The 26,401-nt window shown below is 43.0% G+C and overlaps 2 protein-coding genes across 2 annotated transcripts in view; both read left to right on the forward strand.

Moving 5' to 3' along the window:
• The window catches only part of pkd1a (polycystic kidney disease 1a), a 117,231-nt gene extending 95,685 nt beyond the window's left edge, over positions 1-21,546 (forward strand). Inside the window, 10 exon segments of the mRNA XM_056279536.1 lie at positions 1,518-1,712; positions 1,877-2,016; positions 2,287-2,417; positions 11,709-11,781; positions 11,943-12,068; positions 15,097-15,268; positions 15,411-15,701; positions 15,866-16,000; positions 17,188-17,514; positions 17,870-21,546. Of these exon segments, the coding sequence (XP_056135511.1) occupies positions 1,518-1,712; positions 1,877-2,016; positions 2,287-2,417; positions 11,709-11,781; positions 11,943-12,068; positions 15,097-15,268; positions 15,411-15,701; positions 15,866-16,000; positions 17,188-17,514; positions 17,870-19,015 (2,736 nt within the window). The 3' untranslated portion in view covers positions 19,016-21,546.
• On the forward strand, positions 8,043-10,279 carry LOC130112254 (uncharacterized). The gene is made up of 2 exons (XM_056279537.1): positions 8,043-9,376; positions 9,544-10,279. The coding sequence occupies exons 1-2, from the start codon at positions 8,443-8,445 to the stop codon at positions 9,669-9,671; spliced, it is 1,062 nt and encodes a 353-aa protein (XP_056135512.1). The 5' UTR covers positions 8,043-8,442; the 3' UTR covers positions 9,672-10,279.
• Positions 21,547-26,401: the final 4,855 nt, after the last annotated feature.

The raw sequence follows: 26,401 nt of genomic DNA on the forward strand, positions 1-26,401 counted from the left end.
TAGCTTTCTGATGGGGATATTGATTAGTCTGATTACCTAATGAAGATCACACAAATATTAGTTATTAATTACTCACATTAGCCTCAGCTTTTAGATGAGGGTGCTCAGGCCGGCAGGGTTTCCTACAGTTTGTGTTTTACACAAACTGTAGGAAGTTGTAGCAAGTTGGCCTCACTTGGTCCCGAAAGCCTCATGTTAAAGACGCTGTAGCGACTTCAGGGAACAAAGGAGTCGCTGAGAGGCAGAGGTTGGGCCTGTTAATTTATCTGAGGCGCTTAATAAAAAATTCACTGAGATCCGAAAAAAACACATTTTAACTTTTTATTAACGAAAAAGACGATCAACTCATGATAACGTGCACAAACTCATCATCAAAGCAATCACAGTGGTCAAAGAAAACAGCGGTCACGACAACCCAGCTCACCCTCTCTCTCTATCTTACAGGTGTCTATATTAACTTAACATCCCCGTCCATATCCATGTGGCCCGCTATCTCCCTACTCCATATGACCACACAATAAGTGATATCATAAACAAGAACAAACAGCACCAAAATATAAACCATCACACACCTTCATCTTAATATTACTACAAAATTATACCTCTGTCAATTAATTCCAGTGAAAATTAAGTTGTATGGCAAAATAAAAACATACATGCACTAAAAATTCACATTTTGTACTTAATGTGTTATTTTGGTAGAAAACATTAATTTTCCAATCTAAGTGAAACAGTACGGGACATCACCACGTACTCGAGATGTGAATCAAAGAAGGTTGAATCAGTTCATGATACAACATTGATTGACAGATCTGTCAATAAATGTATCCAGATGAACTGATTCAACCTTCTTTGATTTTCTTACCTGGATTATTGAGCATGCATCAAGACATTGAAATGTGAATGGTCTTACTAGTTCCAGCTCAGGCTGACGGTAGAGCCTACATAGATATTCTCTTATGAAAACCACATGATTAGACAAAGGTAAATGAACTGTTGTATGGCAGCATCATTACCTAACCTTAACCGCTACCTAAAGTTAACCCTAAACTTAACCACTGTTAATTGTAGTTGCCATCACTATTGCATGAATCGACTTCTTGTAGGTTGTGTTATTTGTACACTGCTTGCAGAAAATGTGAATCTGCAGTCCTCGCCAGCCACATGGTTTCTGAGACACAATGACAAACCGAGCACAGACAAAAAAGCTGTCAGTGGTAGAGAAGATGTTGGGGGTTGGACAAGAGGGGATTAGCTGTTGGATCATTATCAGTGATCCCACTGAGAATAATATGTTTGCCTTATTCACCATTTCCTTCAAATGCATCCCTGTTCACAAAAAAAAAAGAAAGATGAAACTTTTGTGATGCCCAGTTTCCCTTATTCGCAAAAGATATTCTTATTTAGCTGATAGCATTCCTGGAGTAAATGAATCCAGTCAAACTCCCGAATATTCTCCTGCCACCTGGTGAGTGGTCCACCGTCCCACTAAGCTCCTAAACCTTTCCCCCTAACAGATGTTGTGTGAAGCGGTCTATTATGCAGTGTTTGTACGTCGGCTACGTCCAGAGGACCAAGATGTGTTGGTAGACTTTCCCCGGGTCGAAAGGGTTGTTCAGCGGGTCCCCAGGGTCCGACCACCCCAAGGCTTCGCTCTGTCCCAGGCTCGGCAACAGGCCCGCAAAGTCCACATGCTACACACCATGCTCAAGGTGAGAAGGGGAGTGACATAACCCTCGATGGAGCGTGTTGAGTGGGAAACAGCAATTACACACCATCCCAAACAGCTACATTCAAGGTTGACATTACAGAAATAGAGCTTTTTGACACTTCTGTTGTGTATCTTATATAACGGATGTCTGCTTCTTTTTTCCAGAACTTCCTGGTTTATATGTTCTTCCTGTTGGTGGTTTTGCTTCTCAACTATTCTGACACGGCCAAAGATACACACAGCCTGAGACTGCGCACTCATTTACAACGCACGCTTTGTACACCTGAGTACCGCAACATCAGCAGGTGCATTTGGAGATTCATGCCCACACACACATACAAGATCACACGTAGAGTAGAGGGTAAACTTTGTACCCCAAACAGAGTTTAGAAAACTTATCCAACTTACTCAGTTAACAAGTTGAAATGACAAGCAAGAAAAAACTGAGCTAACGTAGTATTTTCACATGTTTAAAATGTAACCTTTTTTTCACTCTGGTAGCCCAGTCCTGAATCAGTTTTACAGCAACTTGCATTGTGCACTTTTAGAAAAAAATGTCCCCATCTGTCCCATAGACGAGAAGATATTCTGATGTGGCTGAATCACTCCTTGTTGCCATGCCTATTGGATGATGCTGCCCTTCTAAAAGACACAGGAAGTGTGTTGCTAGGCACTCTCAGGCTTAGACAAATCAGAGATGCACAAGGTGAGATTTTTCTTTGATCGATCCTGTGCAATTAACACATGGATGCATATGAATAGTACTGAAAATAGCAAAGGTTTGGCAGACTGAGGTAAGGGCTTTGGGTCTTATTGCCTGACATGATGTCAATCATTTCTACCACTGACTTAGATTGGACTTAAGTTTTCTTTGTCTAAAATGATGGGGTTTTCCACTGGGTAACCAGTCAACTTGCAAAGTAATCCAGGGCAATAGATGGTGTATGTGTGGGATGAGTTGGAATACAAGGAGATGAATACATAAGACATCTTAACAATTCACACCTAACACACGTCCTTGAGTAGCTTCTATTTTTTTCTACCTTTTTCTTTGTCATTCAAGTTATTTTACTGCCAGGTGTTAATTTTTTCCCCCACTGAGACTCTTAACAGCCTTCTCATGCCTTCCACAACCAACAACAACGATATCAAAAAGGATGCAAAGTCATACACTGGACCCAATAATGTGTCCATTGTATGACAATTAATAATAAATAAATAAAAAGTAGTCCAGTAATCCCATTAATGCATAGATGGTCAAATGCAGTTACATATTTGAATGTAACATGTCAGGGAGTGATTAAATATTTGGCATTCATGGGAATCCAACATGGCAGCAAGCAAGTTGGACATGTTAAAAAGTGCTCTCACTGCAACAGCCCAAATCCTGTATTTAACTATACAAAACTCATATAATACATTAAACAGAAATTTACAAAGACGACACAGAGGACACATAAACAACTGGAGGACAGCGATGAAAACAAATCCAGACAAATGGAGAAACGCCTGAAGAAGCTAATATGCCGCAGCTAGGAGCAGAAGCTAATGCTAAAAATTATGCAAATGAAGTGATGAGAGCTATTTTGGACATGAAAAATATTTTCTTGGTGAAATTCAATGAGTCTTTTCCGCCGTTTAAGACATTAAGAAGGAAATTAATGACTTTGCTGGCATGTCCACTACCTCCTTTGTTATTTGTGATTACTCTTTAAACTCTGGCAATAGCAATCAGAAATAAGGCAGGGATAAAGGGAATTAATATTTCAGGCTAAGAACATCAGATTTCTTTATTTGCAGATGACACACTGTTATAGCATTCAGATCTAAAAAAAAAATACAATACTCTGATTAATGTAATCGATCGATTTGATTTTCAGGGTCTGAGGTCAATCAGTCTAAATCATCAATACTTTTTCTCAATGAACAAGAAAGAAATAATTAACAATCCAGCAACCTTTCACAGCATTTAGAGATGGGCTGAAGTTAGTTTAGTAATTTAGGGATTACTATTACACCTCATCAATGGATGGATGGATATTACACCTCAAATCAAAAACTTGATCCCATGTAATTATGACCCCAATGTTGCTCAAGTAAATGACAGATTGGCTAGATGGATGACTCTCCCCCTCACATTAATTGACAGAATTGATGTTACTAAAATGAATATTATCCCCAGATTTTTATATTTATTTCAATCAATTCCTCTCACACCCCTGCCAGCCTTTTTCCTCCAGCATGAAGAAAGCATTCACCACAAGCTATCTGGAATAAAAGATGATCAAGACTTCACTTAACACTACTATACCTACCATATGATAGGGTTGGGTTCCAGCTACCCGACTTTTTATGGTATTTTAGGACAGCTCAGCTTAGTTCGGCTTTTCCCTGGTTCTCTGACCCTTCCTATCTACCATGGGTCCAGATAAAGAAAGACAGTGCCAGAGGACTAGTTCTGGATAACTATTTCTATTCTGACTCTCTTAGAAGGCTTAAGCAGAACACAGCTAATCCATTTGTTAAAACAACAATTACAACTTGGTATGACTCACAACTAGACATGTTTAAGGAACCAACACAATTCTCTCCCATTAGGAGTAACACAAAATTTATGCAAGGTAAATCAGATCCCGAATGCAGGCTTTGGGCTTTGGATCCCTCAAGCTCATTTGTTCATCCATCCATCCATTATCTTAACCGCTTATCCTGCTGTCAGGGTCGCTGGAGCCTATTCCAGCAGTCATTGTGCGGCAGGCGGGGAGACACCCTGGACAGGCCGCCAGGCCATCACAGGGCTCATTTGTTCAAATATTTTCAAATATAGAGTTTCATTCGCTCTAAGAGTCAAACATATCAATGCCCTGCTTAAGTATCATTGAAAAACGGGCAAAATCAGACCCCTATGCTAAAGGAAAGGTCTCAATAATATACAGGAAATTGGTAAGGGCATCTTTAGAATCCTCAAATTATAAAAGAATAGGATGCCTGGGTGGCATGGTGGTCTATTCCGTTGCCTACCAACATGGGGATCACCGGTTCGAATCCTCGTGTTACCTCTGGCTTGGTCAGGTGTCCCTACAGAAACAATTGGCTGTGTCTGCAGGGGGGAAGCCAGATGTGGGTATGTGTCCTGGTTGCTGCACTAGCACCTCCTCTGGTCGATCGGGGGGAGGGGGAACTGGGGGGAATAGCGTGATCCTCCCACGCGCTACGTCCCCCTGGTGAAACTCCTCACTGTCAGGTGAAAAGAAGCAGCTGGCAACTCCACATGTACCGGAGGAGGCATGTGGTAGTCTGCAGCCCTCCCCAGATTGGCAGAGGGGGTGGAGCAGAGATTGGGACGGCTCAGAAGAGTGGGGTAATTGGCCGGATACAATTGGGGAGAAAAGGGGGAGGAATCAAAATATATATATATAAAAGAATGGCATGGATAGAAGATCTTCAGAAAGACATTACAGAGCAGTAATGGGAACAGGCTTGTTATCAAGCACAAATGCTATCTATTAAAATTCGATTTACATTGCCAATATAGTTATATTGGCTTGGCTTATGAGAACATATATAACTCCTGAAAAACTCAATAAATTCCATCCTAATATCCCAGACAGTTGTATCAAATGTAGAACATAGAATGGAACCCTATTTCATTGCATTTGGTAATGTAAACATCCAAGACTATGAGAAAGTAATAATCGACACAATTTCTAACATCATCCACAAAGAAATCCCTGTATGCCCAGAGATCTGTATTGTTGGTCCTAATTCCAGAAGCATTGACCCTAAGAACTCATGGAAGTAAGTTGGTTACCCTTTGCCTAATACAAGGGAAGCGTCTTATTGCTAGACACTGGACAAGTGTTTGTTGTCCAACTTTGAACCTTTGGATTAATGAGCTTTCTTCTCGCATAGCGACTGAAAGACTTATGTACACAATCAAACAAAAAAAGTCATATCTTTCATAAAATATGGGATTCATTTCTTACATTTTTGGAATCAAAATCTGATATCCTAACTTCTTAAACTGGACATTTACCCCTTTTATATATATATATATATATATATATATATATATATCTTAATACAGATACAGGAAAAAAAAGTTTTAATACATTGCAGTACAGGCCTGTTTCGTGCATTGCACATATATATATTTATTTATTACTTCTTCTTTTTCTTTTTTTATGTTTGGGTTCTCTTTCTTTTTTTCCAACTGATAAGCAGGCATGTATGTACATATGCATTTTTGCATGTGGGTATACGACTACATGTGTACATAAATAATTTATTTTCATTGGTATTATTATTATTTTGTAAACTATCATTATTGATTTTATCCACACCGAAGGCTGAGTGAGTGGGTGAGTGAGTGGGTGGGGCGGAGGGAAGACGTTTCGAGGGAGACTTGAATTATGCAACCAACTCATTTCTGGCAGCCTGTCCAGGGTGTCTCCCCACCTGCCACCATTGTTGTAGTACTCGAGTCCAGGACTCGGACTCGAGTCCGACTCGAGTCCTGATTTTCATGACTCGTGACTCGACTTGGACTTGAGCACTGATGACTCGGACTTGGACTCGGACTCGCGAATTTACTGCATCCGGACTCGAAAGTTGGAGACCCGGACTCTGACTTTTTAATTGATATAGACTGTTTTTGTTAGATTTTTTTTAAATAATAGGCCCCATTAAAATATATTGATAGCTATATTAATACTGTAACATTATTCAATTCCGTGTAAGGGCAGGCACGTGTGTTCCACCTACATGCGGATTCACGTGGCGTGCATACCGTCATGTTCAGTAGCGCGAAGGTGCCTAAAGAGACGCCCCGAATTGTGCGCTTTGCTTACACAGATTTTACAACAAATTCCAGCAAGATCACTGCTAGATGTTCGATATGTAAACGAACTATTGAGGAGAAGACCGGGACAACCTCAAACTTCAACAGACATCTGTCAAGGATGCACCCAGAAAAGTAAGTGATATGCAGTCAGTTGATGATATGGTTGGTGATCAGTTAACGTTAGCTAGCTAGCTATCTAGCTACGGTAACAATAGCCTCTGAAGTAACTCAACCACTGGTCCAAGATGTTGGGTTAGGTGGTGTGGCGGGTATATCATATCACTAGAACCAAGTGAAATTGTATAGGTAAGTTAAGTAACGTTACTGTGAGAATGCTAATGCAGCATTGCACAGAAAAGTCACAGTACGGTTCGCTTTCGGTACGAGCGTGCCATCGATCTCACTAATGATGAGTTGGTAAGTAACACGCAGCGTCTTCGTGTTATAGGGAGATTAAAACTGATTTTTCTTATTTATCATTTAGCTAATTACCAAGTAGCACGCACTTAACGGAAAAAACACACCACTCTGAACTACCGTGTTAGCATTAATCTTAACTATCAATAACAAATCCGCACATGGCAGATCTCCGCCATGAATATTCTCCAAGTGCGGAGAAGGAAGAAGTCTAGCCTATATGCATCCACAAATAATGTTGATAAAATGTGCACAACTTTACAATGCAAATAAAAATAATTGTAGGCTATTACTCGCTAAATGGACTAATTGAAGAAAGCTAATGTGGATGCCGCCACTGGTTTTCTTGAGAGCTGGAGACGGTACGAGATTTGACGGATGTGGCATTTCCCCCCCGATGTACCGGAAACTACCGAACCGTATGGTGATTGGTGAGACCGCATAGGCTACTGTAAATATGGGGATATTTTTCTTTGCATATATGCAGCATTGGCTGTGCCAAATTCTAAAAATAGACATGCGCGACGTAGCTTTTGAACAGTACTATGAACTGGCTCTGTCTTCTAACAAAATCACACCCTCGCTGACACATACAGAATAAACATACAGACTCACGGAGGATAGAGAGTTAAAGCTCAGCTAGGTAGCATGTAACATACTTAAATCAATAATTAAATGACTGGGTTTTGCTAATTAATCCCTGTCCTGTTAGTCTCATAAATTATGTATCTTTTCTCATACTTTTCATTTATCCAGCTAGCTTACATTAGTTAATCTACTAATATGGTAATGTTAGTTATATAGATAACTAAATATGTAACTTAACTGGTTATGGTTCAAACAACTATGTGTATAATGTGTAACATTTGTATTGTTATTGCATATTGTTATAGCTATAACGTTACACATTTTTTGCTGTGAGAAAGATTACTTGAAACAGTTTGGCATCAGCAAGCTAAAGTGTGTATCCTATCTTCCCCTAGGTTCCAAGAATACCGTGCCTCCACTGCTTCAGATGTGATAGTCAGAAGACTGTCACATCATTTTTAAATGATGGACAGCAAAGGATGTACGACCTCAAACATCCACGTCAGAAGGCTATAAGGGGTGCCTTTGTAAAAGATCTGATTATTAAGTGCTGCTTGCCACTCTCCATCGTTGACAACGAGGACTTCAAGCACTTGCTGCATGTCCTGGACCCTCAGTACCGGCCCATAGCAAGATCCACAATTTCCTCTGTGACCATTCCAGGAATGGTGGAAGTCAAGAAAGAACAGATAAAGAACCAGCTGGCAGAAGCATCGAGTGTTGCTGTTACCACGGACATTTGGAGTGATCGAAAGATGCAGTCATTCCTTGGAGTGACAGCACACACAGTGGCAATGGATAAAAAAAACAGGAACTCAGCCTTCAGTCATATCTTCTTTCCTGCAAAAGAGTGCATGGGAAACACTCAGGAGAGAAGATTGCAATGATGTTTGAATGCTGTGCTGAAGAATACCTGATTAAGGACAAGATCAACTTTGTCATAACTGACAATGCATCCAACATGAGAAAAGCTTTCCAGGCCAGCTTTCCCCTAGAGGATCCTTGTGATGCTGAAGCTCATGATCCCAGCACATTTGAGGAGGATGATGAAATATGGCAAGACCTGATGCCAGAAGATCAACAGACAGTCAATGACACTTTGGCTGAGAACTGTAAGATGCAGAGACTATCATGCTTCACACATTCACTGCAGTTGGTCATAAAAGATGGTCTGAAAGACAACAGTGGGCTGTCAAGCACCCTAGCAAAGCTATCCCGTGCAGCCAACCTCCTCCACAGTGGCACCTCGTTTAAAGACTGCTTTGAAGCGTGTTTTGGTGATGCAACAATTCCAACAGCGAATGCCACACGATGGAATTCCACTCTGAAGAAGGTGAAGGCTTATGTGCATTTAGACATGCAAAAGCTGTCCAGTGTGTTGGAATCAGAGGGGCACAAAAGCCTTATCTTATCCCCGCGAGAGTATGCTCAGCTTAAAGAACTGATCAAAGTTCTTGATCCGTTCTTAGAGGCAACCAACCTAACTCAGGGTGAGACTACTGTCACCGTCAGTGTGATTGTCCCCTGTGCCCTCACTCTGCGCTGTTACCTACAGGAAATAAGAGGAAAAGCCAGATACTGTGGGCCTCTGGTGAGAGCTCTGGAGAGCTCCTTGAAAACAAGGTTTGCAGAGGTTTTCAGTGCAGTCAAGATACCAGGATGTGAGCCGGCTGAAGGAAGAGGCCCCACCAAATTTCCTTTCACCAATGCCTACTTCATAGCATCTGTGTTGGACCCAGCATTTGGCTTCCAGCGGCTAGAACATGATGTGCAGCTGGACAGTGACGTCAAAGATGTGCTGAAGACTGAGATCAAAGGTGAGAAATGTTTTGATTAACGTTAGTTAAGTGATTAACTATTTGATTGTTGTGATGTTTATATCATTGAAGGTGTTACAATAAAGCACATAGGCGTGTCATTTGTCATGTAGGCCTAGTCAATAACATATTTGTAATGAGTCCCCCATGCCCCCCTCTCATTTCAGAGTATATAAAGGCAGAGGGTGACAAGCAAGCGGTATCAACAGCAGATGCAGCGGAAGCAACAGGACCAGGGGAAGGTGAACTTTCAGAGTCTCCTCCTGAGAAGCAGTTGAGAATGTTCTCCCACTAGAGGAGGACTCCCTCCTCCACCGAGAAGAAGCCGTCTGGCCAGGCTCAGTTGACTGCATACCTCAACTTGATCGCTGAGCAGGACTCTGACTCAGTCCCGTGCCTCAGGTTTTGGCAGCAAAACAAATCCAAATTCCCTACCCTCTATCAGATTGCCACACAGGTATTCTCTATCCCTGCCTCCAGTGCACCCATTGAAAGGGTATTTAGTCATGGAGGCATTTTGATGAGGCCTCACCGTGCAAGGTTGAGTAGTTCCATGCTGTCAGATCTTATGTTTTTGAAATGCAACGTGTATGCTTAAAACTAGTGCCACCAGCCTTTTGTTCCTAACTATTCCTGAGAGACAATGTCTTTTGACTAGTTTTTATGAATGTATTGTATGCTGTGGAACTTACTTCTGTATACTGTTTCCACCATTTGCTAATAGCATGCTATTCACAGCTATCAATGTGTTTTGAAGCAAATCCAATGTTCAGAATGTCAAAGAAATTCAGACTGTTCTAAAAATGTGTGTGTGCGCGCATGCTTGCGCGTGCATGTGTGCGAGTGTGTGGGTGTGCATTTGTTTGGCTATCGTGTCACAAAGTAAATAAACTCCCTTTGAAATGGTGACAGCTGTGTCATTTTTGTTTAATGTAGACCTTTTTTATTTGTATGTCAGATCTTTGACTGTGCCCGAGTGGATCACTGGAGCCATCTTGGAACTCGACTCAGACTCAACCTTGATGACTCGGACTCGGACTAGGGTAATAGGGACTTGACTCGGACTCAGGTAATGGGGACTCGACTCGGACTCGACTCGACTTTTCTTTGGTGACTCGGACTTGGACTCGGACTCGAACACTGGGGACTCGAGACTCGACTCGGACTCGAGGTTTAGTGACTCGACTACAACACTGCCTGCCACCCAATGACTGCTGAGATAGGCTCCAGCATCCCCACGACCCTGAGTAGGATAAGCAGTTTGGATAATGGAGGGATGGATGTATTGTGTTCAAAATCAATAAAGATATGTGATACAAAAAAAATATATCTGGCATACACAAGTAGTGTTCTGTAACATGTCTGTGAATGTTCTCATTCATCCAGGTCATGGTTATCCAAAGGAGTTGAATCAAGTGCAACTGGACTTGGTATATATCCGTGAAGACGTTTTCGCCTCTCATCCAAGAGGCTTCCTCAGTTCGTGCCTTTCTGACTAGACAGACTAGCTTGGTCTAGTAAGAAAGACACAAACTGAGGAAGCCTCTTGGATGAGAGGCGAAAACGTCTTCACGGATATATACCAAGTCCAGTTGCACTTGATTCAACTCCTTTGGATAGTGTTCTGTAGTAATCTGTATATAATGATACTTCCTACTAATGGCCAGGGTAACAGCATACCTTTCTTTCTGTCTCACTTCCTCTCAGAATTTTATAAATGCCTCTTAATCACCAAACCACAATCCTTTTTTACTTGGATCACCATGGCATTATTTTGCACACAACCAATTAAAAAGCATATCTGTGTTTTACAAACAAAAGTAAAGACAATAGCTTTGCATTCTTGCAGAGAAATATTCTTCTATATGTGTGGATCTGATCGCGTAACACAAAGAAAATATGAAAGAAAAAAACCACCCAACAGCATAATCTAGTTCATCCACCATTCTTTAAAGCTCAATGTAAACAACAACTTGATGTTATCAGACAAATCACAGGCCAATTAAAAAGGGGGTCTTCGAGGGGGAAAAAATAGAATGGACTTGGCTGTCTAAAAGATGGGCGATGGACTTATCAACAACAGGATTATGTTATGACCTGAAATGACAAGTTTTGTTAATGTCCTAAGATTTACAAAAGCGATCAACCCAGCAATAGAAGCAACTCAAAAAAGGAACTCATTACCTTTACATTGGGCGATTTAGAGTTGCAATTTTGAACAAATTATTAATCACTGACTTTTCCAAAGACATTAAGCATTGTTATCTGAATGTTTGTTTTTGTATGTTAACTCTAAGGTCTGGTTGAAAAACTCCTCTCCTTGTTGTTACAGATTCTCTCAGTTTTGATATGTTTGACGGCAGTCCATTGAACAGTATGGCTCCCAGTGCTGCTGCTGATAATCGGTATGGAAAGGACAGAAAACATGCCAGGAGGGTTTCAAATGCCTCATTAATGTCTGCAGCTTTTCTTAAGATCCTGTTAATGTATCAGTAAACACAGCATTTTCTTTTAGATTCAGCTCTCTGACCTTTTTCTTTCTGTCCCTTTGCACCTCACCCTGCAGGGGATGGCGTGGTGATCAGTTTGGGTTGGACAAAGGCAGTGGTTCGGTCTACCAGCTAAACAGAAGTCTGACACAAGTCTCAGCCTCCATACAGCATCTACAGCAGCTGCACTGGCTCAACCACAGGTAGCCACAGGGGAGCGGTTGAAATACAATTATCAGACAATAATTGAGGTGGACATTTTGAGGCAACATCAATATTTTAGATTACTAAACTGCTTTTGGATGAATAGTGAACAAAATGACACCTAGGAAATTATTAAAAAAAAACAACAAAACATGCTTTTAAAGACAGAATGAGTAGGATTTGTCAGTTGCGGTTTGTAAAACAACATTCAAAGTTGGCCCCTCCTCCCCGGCTCAATGACACCAGAAGTGCGCCCCCTGGCCACAGTTGCCAGAACACATACAGTGTACAGCCCAACTCCGCATTGCTCTTCATTCCCATCCTCTCCAGTGCTCGTCAGTGGTGAAAGCCAATCCATCAACATTGCCAAGTCATTTTGTCAGGGATTAAGCCCTGAATGTTTTGAGTGTAGCCCCGAATATGATTTTTTTATTTTTTTTTGGGAGGGGGGGGTTCTCCCCCCAATTGTATCGGGCCAATTCCCCCACTCGTCCGAGCTGTCTCGATCGCTGCTCCACCCCCTCTGCCATTCCGGGGAGGGCTGCAGACTACCATATGCTTCCTCCAATACATGTGGAGTCACCAGCCGCTTCCTTTCACCTGACAGTGAGGAGTTTCACCAGGGGGACGTAGCGTGTGGGAGGATCACGCTATTCCCCCTAGTTCCCCCTCCCCTCTGAACAGGTACCCGACCGACCAGAGGAGGCGCTAGTGCAGCAACCAGGACACACACCCACATCTGGATTCCCACCCGCAGACACGGCCAATTGTGTCTGTAGGACACCTGACCAAGCCGGAGGTAACACGGGGATTCAATCCGGCGATTCCCGTGTCGTTAGGCAATGCAATAGACCGCTGCGCTACCCGGATGCCCGCCCCAAATATAATCTAAATGTAAGCCTAAGTGAAGCCCGATTAAAAAAATGTAATGTTTGTGAATGTGCAATAGTCTTCATGGAAGATGGAGAGAGAGAAAAGAGAGAGACGTCAGCAGATAATGGAGAAAGAGAGAGAGAAGAGAGACACAGCAGCAGATGATGGAGAGAGTGAGAGAGAGACGAGAGAGAGCAGCAAATTATGGAGAGACAGAAGTAACAGACAGCAGCAAGATGATGGACAGAGAGAGAGAAGAAAGAACAGTAAATGATGGAGAGAGAGAAGAGAGCAGTAGATGATGGAGAGAGAAGAGAGCAGCAGATGATGGAGAGAGAGACAGCAGCAGATAGTGGAGAGAGAAAGGAGAGAGACAGCAGCAAATGATGGAGAGAGAGAAGACAAGACAGACAGCAGCAGATGATGGGGAGAGGGAGAGGAGAGAGAGCAGCAGATGATGGAGAGAGATGACAAGACAGACAGCAACAGATGATGGAGAGAGAGAGAAGAGAGAGCAGCAGATGATGGAGAGAGAAGAGGGAGTGAGAGCAGCAGATGATGTAGAGAGGAGAGAGACAGCAGATGATGAAAAGAAGATAGAGACAGCAGCAGATAATGGAGAGAGAGAAGACAAGACAGACAGCAGCAGATGATGGAGAGGAGAGAGACAGCAGCAGATGAGAAACTTGTGTGTGTGTGTGTGTGAGAGTGAGCAAGAGAAAATTTAATATTCCAATAAACTAATATTAACATAAATTTATTTTTCTAGTCTGGCACTGTAGCATGTCAATAAATGATAGCAGTTGTGACGTATTCTGCTTCTACTCCATACCAATTCTAATTACAACTACTAATATTTTTAACATCACAATTCATCATTAATCTGGAAAATAAACAACAGTTTTTGAGGTACACATTTAAATTTCTCAATGATTAAGATATATGATTTGAATGTAAATAAGGTGCCAGAGTGTAGAGCCCTGTGCAGGATTGTTTTCTTGATCCTGCTCCTGCTGGATTTCTGACCATTACTGCCTGCACCCGCAATGTGCGTGTTACACTCCCACAATGTGCTTATCCACTCCCGCAAACATTCTCACCATTCAGACCCGCACAGTAGAATTCCATTGATTTTGTGTCTTCTCCCGTCCCACAGGGAAAACACATTATTTTACTGTGTACTATTAATAAAGGGATGCATACCTGTCAGTAATAACGGAGCAAAATTACACTCTAGTGCATAATTACATTGACACTAGTGCAGTAATTACAGAACGTCGAGTGTAATAAGTACAGCTGTTCTAGGGCAAAATTAAACTGTTTATTTGACTTATTATTTTAAAACCTGTTGTTTGTTTTGCTGAGGTTGTTTTACGTTTCCCTGTGAATTTTAACGCACTGATCAGGAGTAGCACTCCTCTATTCTGTTCTCCTCCTCTTACATTAACAACGCCTTGAACTATGTCAACAAAGCCTTTCCCGGCGACAAAGTCATATGGCCGAATGTCTCCACAGCAAAGTGCGACACATTTCTCAAATACATCTTGTTTGATATATGCAGGGAGAGGTGCTTTATCTTTGAAAGACAGCTTACTCTGACTACGGAGAAGGGAGCAGGTATATAATCTCAACCCAGAGGTGCCAGACTTGTGCTTGTTGTACATCAACACTTTTTTACATTTGTCGCAGCTAAGAAAGTCCAGTTCTTTTCCATCTTTGTCTGTCACAACTGAAATTTTTTTTCCAAATATCAGACTTCCTTGCTTTGTTTTTGTATTGTAATAACCAACTTTGAATTTATTTTCAACTTCATTTGTTGACTCCATTCTCTAACTTTTAAACCAAGAAATGTCCCCGTGGCCATACTATCCTTACTTTCCTGAACCAAATCTGACCCCACATGACCCTGGAGGTCACATGGGCTCTTTGACGTCCTGTTTTCAGTCTAGTTTTTTGACTAATTAAAAGAGACTTGCCTGGAGGAGGTCTTGTCTTACCTGGAATTGAAACATCTATTATGGACACGGTGCTTATCCAGCTGAGCTAAGCCTTAAGTCCAGGGCGTCTGCAGCCAGGTTTATAAACTACATCCTCTGCACTATGTATGAATTCCCTGATCTCATCTAATATTTGTGTATGTGTGTGTGTGTGTAGGACACGTGCTGTGTTTGTAGAGTTCTCTCTCTACAACATCAACACCAACCTGCTGGCTGTCTTCTCCTTCCTGTTTGAGTTCCCCGTCTCTGACTGCACCCAGTCTAGCCTCGACTTGCTGACCGTTCATCTGTGCCCAATCACCGGCTTGGACCTGCAGCTCCTGCTCACAGTAATGCCTGGCAAAACTTCTGACACAGACAATGACAGGAAGGGTTGACCTTCTCCCTGTCTTTTTCGGGTGTTTTAATAAGTTGTAACATTGACGTCTACTTTTTTATCATTTGTAATTCCCTTTCCTGTTCCTTCTTCAGATTGTGCTCTTGGCTCTGGTACTGTATTTTTTGGTGCGGGGCATCCTGGGATACTGGAAGGAAGGTTATGCGTACTTACTGTCAGCCTGGTGGCTGCTGGGTCTATTCAACCTGGCTCTGGCAGCATCGGTGTGCGGGCTGCACCTCAGCTGCTGCTCTGCTGCCAAGCACCTGTGGGCATCATACCTACAGCATCCAAGGGACAGGTTCACGGACTTTTACCCTGTGGCCAGACTGAGTCAGACATACACGGTGATGTCTGCCCTGCTGTTGTTCATACTGGTGCTCAAGGTGAGAGAGAGAGAAAAAGACAGAGACATTTCCAGGAGGGGGAAAATTAAATTAGAATGATAGCCAATGAAGTACTATTTAATACCAGCGCAAAGCATTTTGAAATCAAATACTCTCCTTCCCAACTTTTCCCTCTCTCTCTTTCCATCAATTTCACTATTCAGGCATCCCACCAACTGCGCTTCCTAAGAGAATGGGCCGTGTTTGGCAGAGCTCTGAGGCGCTCGATCTGGGAGCTGTTGGGAATATCTCTGGCATTACTGCTTTTACTGCTGGCTTACTCACACACAGGACACCTGGTAAGACATTCTCTCTCTTTCTGTCTCAGTGTCTCACAATGACCAAACCTATGCACGGTGCACCATGGTACCAGTGGCCTTGTTGGCAAACCCCACACATTTATCCATATATTTACAATTTTCTACACAATCCCTTTTAGAAACGTTTAAATTCTGAAAGCCATTGCAATTACGGAAGGGACATTTTCACTGCACAACCCAAACAACTGCACTTTCAAGCACAGACGGCACAAATAAGACAAATTCTTTAAACTCAATACACCTGCATTCTAATAGGTTTGAAAAACGAGGAGTTAAACTGTCATTTTAGGGGACTGCCAAGGTTCTTCTGACCGGTTGTTAGAGGAACAGACGCAAAAAAAAGGCTCACAGGCTCTTAAAATTACACCTTTGTCCCCCCTCTCCCTGTTCTTCTGATGTTTTTCTTAAATATTAGGCTCAGGATCATCTCTGTCTTGATCATAGTCCCACACACCCATGCTGACAGAATAGCAAGGCTGATTTTGAAACCTATTTCAATTCACTTTATCCTTCTGTGAGGAACTTTGCAACACAAAATCTAAACCTATCAAGTCAATCCATCCATCCATTATCCAAACCGCTTATCCTGCTCTCAGGGTCGCGGGGATGCTGGAGTCTGTCCCAGCAGTCATTGGGTGGCAGGCAGAGAGACACCCTGGACAGGGCGTCAGTCCATCACAGGGCCATTATTATTATTAAGACCATACCGGAACAGTCGAGGTTCCATGCCAGATCAGTCAACGTCCAGGTTGACAGCGACCGCTATTGGTGCAGTGCCCTCATGGGGTACTGATCAGTCAAATAGATCAAAATTCCTAACTAGATGTTGTGGGGAAAGGCTTGTTTGTTTCCATTGTGTTAAGTTGCCAACAGAGTCTTGTCCAAATATAAGATATAATTAGTGGGCTAGCTGAAAGCAGCACACTACTGAAATTCAGAATCTTTATCTCTCTTCTCTCTCTCTTGTTGTTAAGCAAATTATTGTTATTGTGCTCACTTTCACCACAATAACCTACTCTCTTTTCACTGTTCTCTTTTCATCCTAATTCACTTCTGTTCATTTTTCATACTCAAGTCATCAAACTTTGCAACGTTTGTACTTTTCAGCTACACCATGCATTTACTACCAGTGGTATTGTTGACTTCACTCTTCTCTCTCTCTCTAGCTGTTCCACTCTGTGTTGGATGGTTATGACAGTGTAAACTCTGCCTGTCTGTCATTGCTGAGTGCTGGTGGGTGGAGACTGTTATCTTGGCGAACAGCCTGGATGAGTATCGAGCCACATAGCTCCGCCTTCTCACTCGTCTTCCACGTGAGCTTTGCCATTCTCCGGCTCGTGTCGCTGTGGTTGGTCACATCGGTATTGTTAAGGAACTACCGCCGGGCGCGAGCAGAGCTGTATCGTCCAGCCGTAGATCTCCAAGACTACGAGATGGTTGAGCTGTTCCTCAGACGGCTGAAGATGTGGATGGGGCTCAGCAGAACCAAGGAGGTACCATAGGGTTCAATTTCTGTTTATGAGCAAGAGCCCATACAGCTATTTCCTACTGCTGCTTACAGTATTCCTTCTAAATGAAGGACAGAGAGGTACAGAGAGGTATTTACATTCACAGGAGAGAAAAATTTGCTTTTTCGTGTGTTTTTTGAAAATGGGGTGGACAGCCTCATTCTGTTATTAGCTTTTAGATGGCAGTCTGATTGAATCACTCCGCCATTTCCTTTGTTTCTGCTGATAATATACCGCAGAGTATTGTCCCAAGTTACGTATCCATCTTGTAATCATTCTCACCCTTACTTTCTCATTCATCTTTCCTTCTTTTCCTTTTTGCCTTTTATCCCTTTCTTAGTTTCGCCACAAGGTACGCTTTGAGGGCATGGAGCTTCCGCCTTCCCGGTCCTCCTCTACCAGTGACTGTAAGTCACTGTGCTTACCACCTCTAGATGGACCTGACTCCCCAGATAGTGCGGACGCTGGCTCTGAGGCCTCCTGGCGCCCGGCCTCTTCCAGCCCCTGCAGCCTAACTGAAGCTCCAGGAGTAGGGCTAGGGTTTGGTCTGGGCCTGGGTCCGGGTCCAGGTCCGGGAACAGGTCCGTGTCCGGGTCCAGGTGTGGTGGTGGGAGGAGCGAGCTGGAGGGAGACTGCAGAGACTGAAGCCTCTCTGAGGAGGCTGCTCCCCACCCTGGACGCCCTGCTGCAGCAGCTTGACCGCCTCACCTTGGCAGCGGAAGATCTGTACCATATCGAGTGTCGTCTGGAGAAAGCCCAAAGGAAGAGAAGGGATAAATTTTGGGGTAGAGGGGGAGGGAAAGTAAGTAGCCAAAGAGGAGTGGTGAGTGAAGAGGCACAAGGGGTAAAGGAGACGGTGGATGACAAGGACTATACCAGATGGAGAGATCGAAAAGGAGTCAAAGAAAAAGACAAAGGGAGCAAGCGGGGCAAAAAGAAAGATAAAAGTGGAGCGTCAAAGGGTTGTGGGAACACAGTTTCAAACCCCAGAAAGACTCCTGTCACCATACCTGTTCCCTTTCCCAAATCCAAACCAGCATCTGCCTCTATCCAAACCCCTGACCCTCACATAGCCACTAAACATCTGATAAGTGCGCCTGCACCGACCCCAGTCTCACCCCTCAAATGTGCCCCTCCACCTCCTTTTGTTCCCGACTCAACGGCCAAAACTAACTCTGTCCACATAATGCCGTCCAAAATAACCCCCGCCCCTTCATCTACCCCAGCCTCAGTGAATATACCGTTGCCCATGCCCTCATTGCCATCCACTCCTGCGCCTACCCCAAATGCCCGTGGTCACCTGCTCGGGACTCGGGATTGGGATCCCTCCACAGAGAGAGAGACCTCCCCTCCCACTAGCCTGTTCAACCACCCGGCTCACACCACCACCATCCCCACACGCAAGCGCAAGCGCAAACCGCCACCCCTAAAGAACAAGGTGCACCCCAACCCGGACAGGCATGTTTCTGGACACCCAAAGCCCTGAAGACCAGAATGCCTCCCCTCCACCCCCCTCCCCAGGAACGGCAGACAAAAGAAAAGGAAGTGAAATATTAACACGTGAAACTTATGGGGAAGGGCTGCGTCGATGATAAGAGGAAGACGGGGACAGCAGGTTTTGTCTCTGCGTGCACCTCTTTTCATCCAAGCTACAAAGAAATGTAGATCAACAAAAAATGAAGGGAACACTTAAAGGAGATAAACTAAGCATCACACGGACAAAAAATGGAGGGAAAGGACAAAGAGGAGAAAGCAATAAAATGACCTATATGTTTTAAGTAGATCTGTTACACCACGGTTCAATAATGTTGAGTTGGTCTGAAAAACAAAGAAAAGAAAAAGGTGCGGGTCACCATTTCCTAATTAGATTTATTTAGAAATCCAGAGCTAGCCAACTTTTAAACCAAGAAATGTCCCCTTGGCCATACTGTCTTTACTTTCCTGAACCAAATCTGACCCCACGTGACCCTGGAGGTCACATGGGCTCTTTGACAGGAGCACAGCTCTCCGTGCTTACCTGACGACTAAACAGACTGTATGTCAGCAGACTGAGGGCAGACAGCACATTTGTGTGTTTTGCATTGCAATTTGTGTCAATTTTTCATGTTGGTTATGTTGTCTCGGAGAGAACGTGTTACAAGGAAGCTATTTTGTTGTTTGGGTCACCATGGGTACTTGTGACCTTTTTGATGATCATCATGTCAAGATGTTCTACATTTACACCCCACATGCAAGAGCAAGTATACAGACACTCACAGTAAACACTGCTTGTGTTCGAGACCCACATTAGGTACGCCTGAAAACACAAAGGCTACTGGGATGCCAACAGGCGAATATGCCTCAGTATCCCAGGAGCGACGTCTTCATAGTGCAGGAATAGTATGGTGCGTAGATTAGTATACAGCAACACAATGAAGGAAGAGAACAAAAAGATAGAGAGGGAATAACAGCGGATAAGACGAAAAGACAAAGCAGCAAGTGTCAGTAGCCCGAAGAAGGTGATGCAGGAGTTTCACATATGTTTCCTGAATACTCTGTCTTTCAAATCCTGCACGATGTCACAAGGATACTTTTGAAGTTGTTTTCAATGTGGTTCTAATTTAAAAGCACCTTTTTTTAAGAAAAATAAAGTTTTTTTGTTTTTGAGAGATGGAGTGTTTGTGCACCAATGTAATAAGCTTGATATGAAAATCAATAGAGAAGGCCTCACTCATACTGTATATTTTAATCCTAAACATATCCAAAGCTTTTGCGTCATTTATGCACCCAGAAATGTACCATACCGAGTAATTCATTCATGTTGTACTTAGCACTTTATTTGTGAAGCTGACATACAATACTATATTTAACTCTTAAATTGTCCAGTTTCTTTTTTCATATCTAAATACTGTAGCTACATTATAGTACTATTTTGAGATAGTATCAAGCAATTGAAGCAGTTATATAAGTTGGTCTCGTCTCAGCAGAGTTTTTGAATTGTCTACTTGTTGGATTTTTTTTTTTTTTGTATCTCAAATTCTTACCCATGTTTTGTGTGTCCAGTGGGCAGATCTCAGGGACCCCATCCTCTCTTCCCTAAAATAAGAAATATCACCTTGTTGTGGCATTGTCCCCACAGGAGCCAAAATTTGGTAAGAATTTCCTGTAATTCAGAAAATGATTTTTTTTTTCTGTCACCATATAGTGAAGGGCCAAACTTGCCATTGTGTGAGCACTACCCCCCTTTTTGGAGCTCCTGTATTTGTCCCATAACAATCTCCAAAGCTTTTTTCCTCTCGGCCCAAAACAAGAACAGGTTATTCCTATGTAAGGGGCCTCTTGTTCTTAATATATAAAGAGGATTAATGTTGCAGACATGCTAAAGCTCCCTCTTCTCAGCGCTTTCACATTTATGATGGTAAACGCATATTTGATATTGCAAATTTTGACCATCACTTTAAATGTCACTAAAGTTGTGTAATACTCTAGCATGTTCCAATTTTCATTGGTCCGTATACATATATGTATATATTGGTGCCCTTTGATTGACAGATATATATATATATATATATATATCTTTCCCTGTTACAATCAGTATTGTTTATGTGCGCTGCATTGGCTTCATATGTAGGTCAAGAGCTGGTTGCAGTAAACCCAAGGTTTCCAAATCCTTCAATTTCATTTAAGCACGATACCAAAAAGCCATGCATCTATTTCACATACATGTAGCTCACTACATCTGCAGAAGCTAGTGTTCCACTTGAAGCCACAGGAAATTCAGAGGTGTAAAAAAACAAAAAACGCATGACCCTTCCTGCCCTTCCTGTAAAGTGTGTAATGGAGTTGCGCCAAAGCCCACCTGCATGTTTTTTTGTCGTCTTATTTGTAGGTATATTTTGTTTTCAATCTATGCCAAAAAACAAGCTCGTCTTTGGAAATGTTTTTGTATCATTCAGTATCTCGCCTATCTTTATATTTTGCAGTTGTAGCACTTCTAATGCTTTTGCACTTGACAAAGTCGAATAAAGTGTTTTGACAGCTAAACTTGACTAGAAATGACTTTGGTGTTGGGAAGGGGCGTCACAATATTCTCCTTCATACTTGCTCATCACCGAGACAGCTTGGCATGAGACAGCGTTCAGTGTTAAATGTCTTAAACGGTGTTTGATTTCTCCACAAATAAAACTATAGTTGGGGCCCAAAACTCCCCCCCCCCCTTCTCAGTCCAAAAACCCAAATTAGTTCCTATACAAGGGCCTCGTTATCAAATACTGCACAGAACATTTCAGAGAACTGTTTGAGCCAAGAAATACTTTTTATACACTTATGGATTTTTTTGCATTTGAGCAACTCTCATCTCATAAGAAAAAAAAAATGGTCCAAACAATGCGAGTGTTAATCTTATTACATACGTTCATTGGAAATCATTTTGAATTTAACTGAGTAATTTTAATTTACAATAGTGAGCTGAACTCATTAACAAATTCAACAAAAGGGAAGGGGCTTATTCTGCTGTTCTGTGTAACTGTTGGTGTGAAAACCAAAATGAGGGGGGGGGGGGCTGAGAATTACCAGAGGAGGCTGGATACAACATTAAGACCATTCCATTCCATCCTCCAAACCGCTTATATTGCTCTCAGGGTCACGGGATGCTGGAGCCTATCCCAGCAGTCAATGGGCGGCAGGTGGGGAGACACCCTGGACAGGCTGCCAGGCCGTCACAGAGCCCACACACATAGGGAACATTTAGTACGGCCGATTCATCTGACCTACATGTCTTTGGACTGTGGGAGGAAACCCACGCAGACACGGGGAGAACGTGCAAACTCCACACAGAGGACGACCCCCAAGGTTGAACAACCCCGGGGGTCGAACCCAGCACCGTTCTTGTTGTGAGGTGACCATACTAACCACTGTGCCGAACAACTATGTTCATGATTACATATTATACATCTTCAGTATCACAAGCTCACTGTGATGAGTAAATGAATAAATGTGACTTCAACCGAGCACAAATAATGTCATTATTACATTACAAGTCCGTCTCTTGATGCCTTGGAGTTTATTTTCACAGCAATGCTTAAAGGATGACAAAGACTGAAAGGAACGTGGAGCAATCTGCCAGGATCTACTTCTATTTTTCGGCTGCTCCCTTTAGGGGCCGCCACAGCAGGTCATCCATTTCCATCTCTTCCTGTCCTCTGCATCTTCCTCTGTCATGCTAACCACCTGTATGTCCTCCCTCACCACATCCATAAACTTCCTCTTTGACCTTCCTCTTTTCCTCTTCCCTGGCAGCTCCATATTCAGCATCCTTCTCCCAATATACCCAGCATCCCTCCTCCACACATGTCCAAACCATAACAATCTTGCCTCTCTTGCTTTGTCTTCAAACTGTCCAACCTGAGCTGTCCCTCTAATATACTCTTTCCTAATCCTGTCCTTCCTCGTCACTCCCAATGCAAATCTTAGCATCTTCAACTCTGCCAGCTCCGCCTCCTGTCTTTTCATCAGTGCCACTGTCTCCAAACCATATAACATAGCTGATCTCACTACCATCTTGTAAACCTTCCCTTTAACTCTTGCTGGTACCATTCTGTCACAAATCACTCCTGACACTCTTCTCCACCCACTCCACCCTGCCTGCACTCTCTTCTTCACCTCTCTTTTGCACTCCCCGTTACTTTGAACAGTTGACCCCAAGTATTTAAACTCATACGCCTTCGTCACCTCCACTCCTTGCATCCTCACCATTCCACTGTCCTCCCTCTTATTCACGCAAATGTATTCCGTCTTGCTCCTGACTTTCATTCCTCTCCAGGCTCTCAACCTGCACCCTACTCTCACTACAGATCACAGTGTCATCCGCGAACATCATAGTCCACGAAGACTCCTGCCTGATCTCGTCCGTCAACCTGTCCATCACCATTGCAAACGATCCTTGATGTCATTCCACCTCCACCTTGAGCCCATCTGATTACTCTTTCCCATATCTTCATGCTGTGGCTGATCAAGTTTTATACCTCTGTAGTTACTACAGCTCTGCACATCACCTTTATTCTTGAGAATTGGTACCAGTACACTTCTTCACTCCTCAGGTATCCTCTCAATTTCCAAGATTGTGTTAAACAATCTACTTATAAACTCCACTGCCATCTCCTAAACGTCTCCATGCCTCCACAGGTTCGACTCAGACTAAGTAGGAGACTGTTTACTGACTAACTGACTGTAGGACTGTGACTGGGACTGATGTCACAACTTGTGACATGGGGGGGGACTCATTACGTTGTTGTCAGTTCTGGACGGTGTGAATAAAATAGCACTCCTGGGGTTATGCAGTGTATGGGGCACGAGAGTTGTGATTAAAAAGAGATCTCTGCCTCTCGACTCATTCTTCCACACTGGTTTGCCACAATACTTTTTGTTTTGGCTGGCAGCCCCCCTACTTAAAACATCTTCCCGCGTGCCTGCCCACCTCATCCAACTTTCTCTCTCTCTCTCTCATTTCCTTCATTCATCAACCTCTCAAAGTACTCCTTCCAACTTCTCAATACACTCTCCTTTCTTGTCAGCACATTTCCATCTCTATCCTTCATCACCTAACTTGCTCCACATCCTTCCCAATGCAGTTCCTCTGTCTAGCCAACGGTACAAGTCCTTTTCTCCTTCCTTAGTGTCTAACCTCTCATACAACTCACCATACACCTTGTCCTTAACCACCTCTCTTCACTTTACGCCACATCTCCTTGTACTCCTGTCTACTTTCTTCATCTCTCCGACTATCTCACTTCTTCTTTGCCAACCTCTTCCTCTGTATACTTTGCTGTACTTCCTCATTCCACCACCATGCCTCGTTGTCTTCCTTCCTCTGTCCAGATGACACACCAAATACCTTTCTAGCTGTCTCCTCACTATTTCTGCAGTGGTTGCCCAGCCATCTAGCAACTCTTCACTATCACCCAATGGCTGTCTTAACTCCTCCCCGAACTCCACACAACAGTCTTCCTTCTTCAACTTCCACCATTTGATCCTTGGTTCTGCCTTCACTCTATTCCTCTTCTTGATCTCCAAAGTCATCCTACAGACCACCATCCGATGCTACCTCGCTACATTCTCCCCTGTCACCACCTTGTAGTCTCCAACCTCTTTCAGATCACGCCTCCTGCATAAGATATAGTCCACCCGTGTACACTTTCCTCCATTCTTATACGTCACCCAGTGTCCTCCCTCTTCCTGAAATATGTATTCACCACAGCCATTTCCAACCTTTTGGCATAATCCACCACTATCTGTTCTTCCACATTCCTCTCCTTGACACCATACCTATCCATCACCTCTGTTCCCTTCACCAACATGCCCATTAAGTCTGCTCCAATCACCACTCTTTCCCCCTTGGGTACACTCTCCGCTACTTCATCCAACTCACTCCAGAATTATTTTTTCTCTTCCATCTCACACCCAACTTGCGAGGCGTTGGCACTGATAACATTCATCATCACACCTTCGATTCCCAGCTTCATACTCATCACTGTCTGACACTCTTAACCTCCAACACACGCCATACTCTTCCTTCAGAATTACTCCTACCCCATTTCTCCTCCCATCCGCACCATGGTAGAGGAGTTTGAACCCACTTCTGATGCTCCTGGCCTTACTGTTCTTCCACTTGATCTCTTGCACAAGTATATCTACTTTCCTTCTCTCCATCATATCAGCCAGCTCTCTCCCTTCTGCCAGCAATCTGCCAGGATGTCGCTGTAAAAAGAACAAATAAATAAAATAAAACTAATTCAGCAAGAAATTGCTTCAAGGGTAGACATTCAACCCTTGGATAAACTTCCACATTCGACAGATTCAAGCTTACATTCTGGCCAAAGACGTAGCTTTGTCTGGAATTGGTGAAATTAGGTGATTATCGAGGTAATTTTGGAGTGGAATATTGAACATAGTGGGTTACACATTGGAAGTAGCAGGTCTCCCAGTAAGAATGACCTAAAGCCCAAAAATCATCAAAGAACACACTGAGAAATAACACTGGCATTGTCAGTGGTGTCCAGTTAAATCCCTAGTTTGTAGAATGGGTGAAAGCCAGGCAGTGTTTCACTGCATTTAATCTGTATTAAAAAAAAGGAAAAAAAACCTAATCAAAAATTAAAGACTAGATACTCATTTTTAGTATTTTTCCACCCACCCGCATTTTGAAAAATGGTGAAAAAAAATCCTTTTTCTGCTCAACAGGTATTTTATTGGTCTCGCACCAAGTGCTTAACTAATGAGGAGCAGAATATCAACACAGATACAGGAGAAAAGTTTTAATACATTGCAGTACAGGCCTGTTTCGTGCAATGCTCATGACCACGCATGAAACAGGCCTGTACTGCAATGTATTAAAAGTTTTTTTTCCCTGTATCTGTGTTGATATATATATATACACACACACACACACACACACACACACTATATGGACAAAAGTATTGGGACACCTGGTCATTACACCTACAGGAGCTTTTATGACTCCATAGGCATTAACATGGAGTTGGTCCCCCCCTTTGCAGCTATAACAGCTTCCACTCTTCTGGGAAGGCTTTCCACAAGATTTTGGAGTGTGTCTGGGAATTTTAGCCCATTCATCCAGAACAGCATTTGTGAGGTCAGACACTGATGTTGAATGAGAAGACCTGGCTCGCACTCTCCATTCTAGTTCATCCCAAAGGTGTTCGATTGGGTTGAGGTCAGGGTACTGTGCGGACCAGTCAAGCTCTTCCACATCAAACTCAACCAACCATGTCTTAATGGACCTTGCTTTGTGCACTGGGGCACAGTCATGCTGGAACAGAAAAGGGCCCTCCCCAAACTGTTCCTACAAAGTAGGAAGTATAGAAATGTCCAAAAT

This window comes from Lampris incognitus, chromosome 5 (genome assembly GCF_029633865.1).
Source record: "Lampris incognitus isolate fLamInc1 chromosome 5, fLamInc1.hap2, whole genome shotgun sequence".
Lineage (NCBI taxonomy): Eukaryota > Metazoa > Chordata > Actinopteri > Lampriformes > Lampridae > Lampris > Lampris incognitus.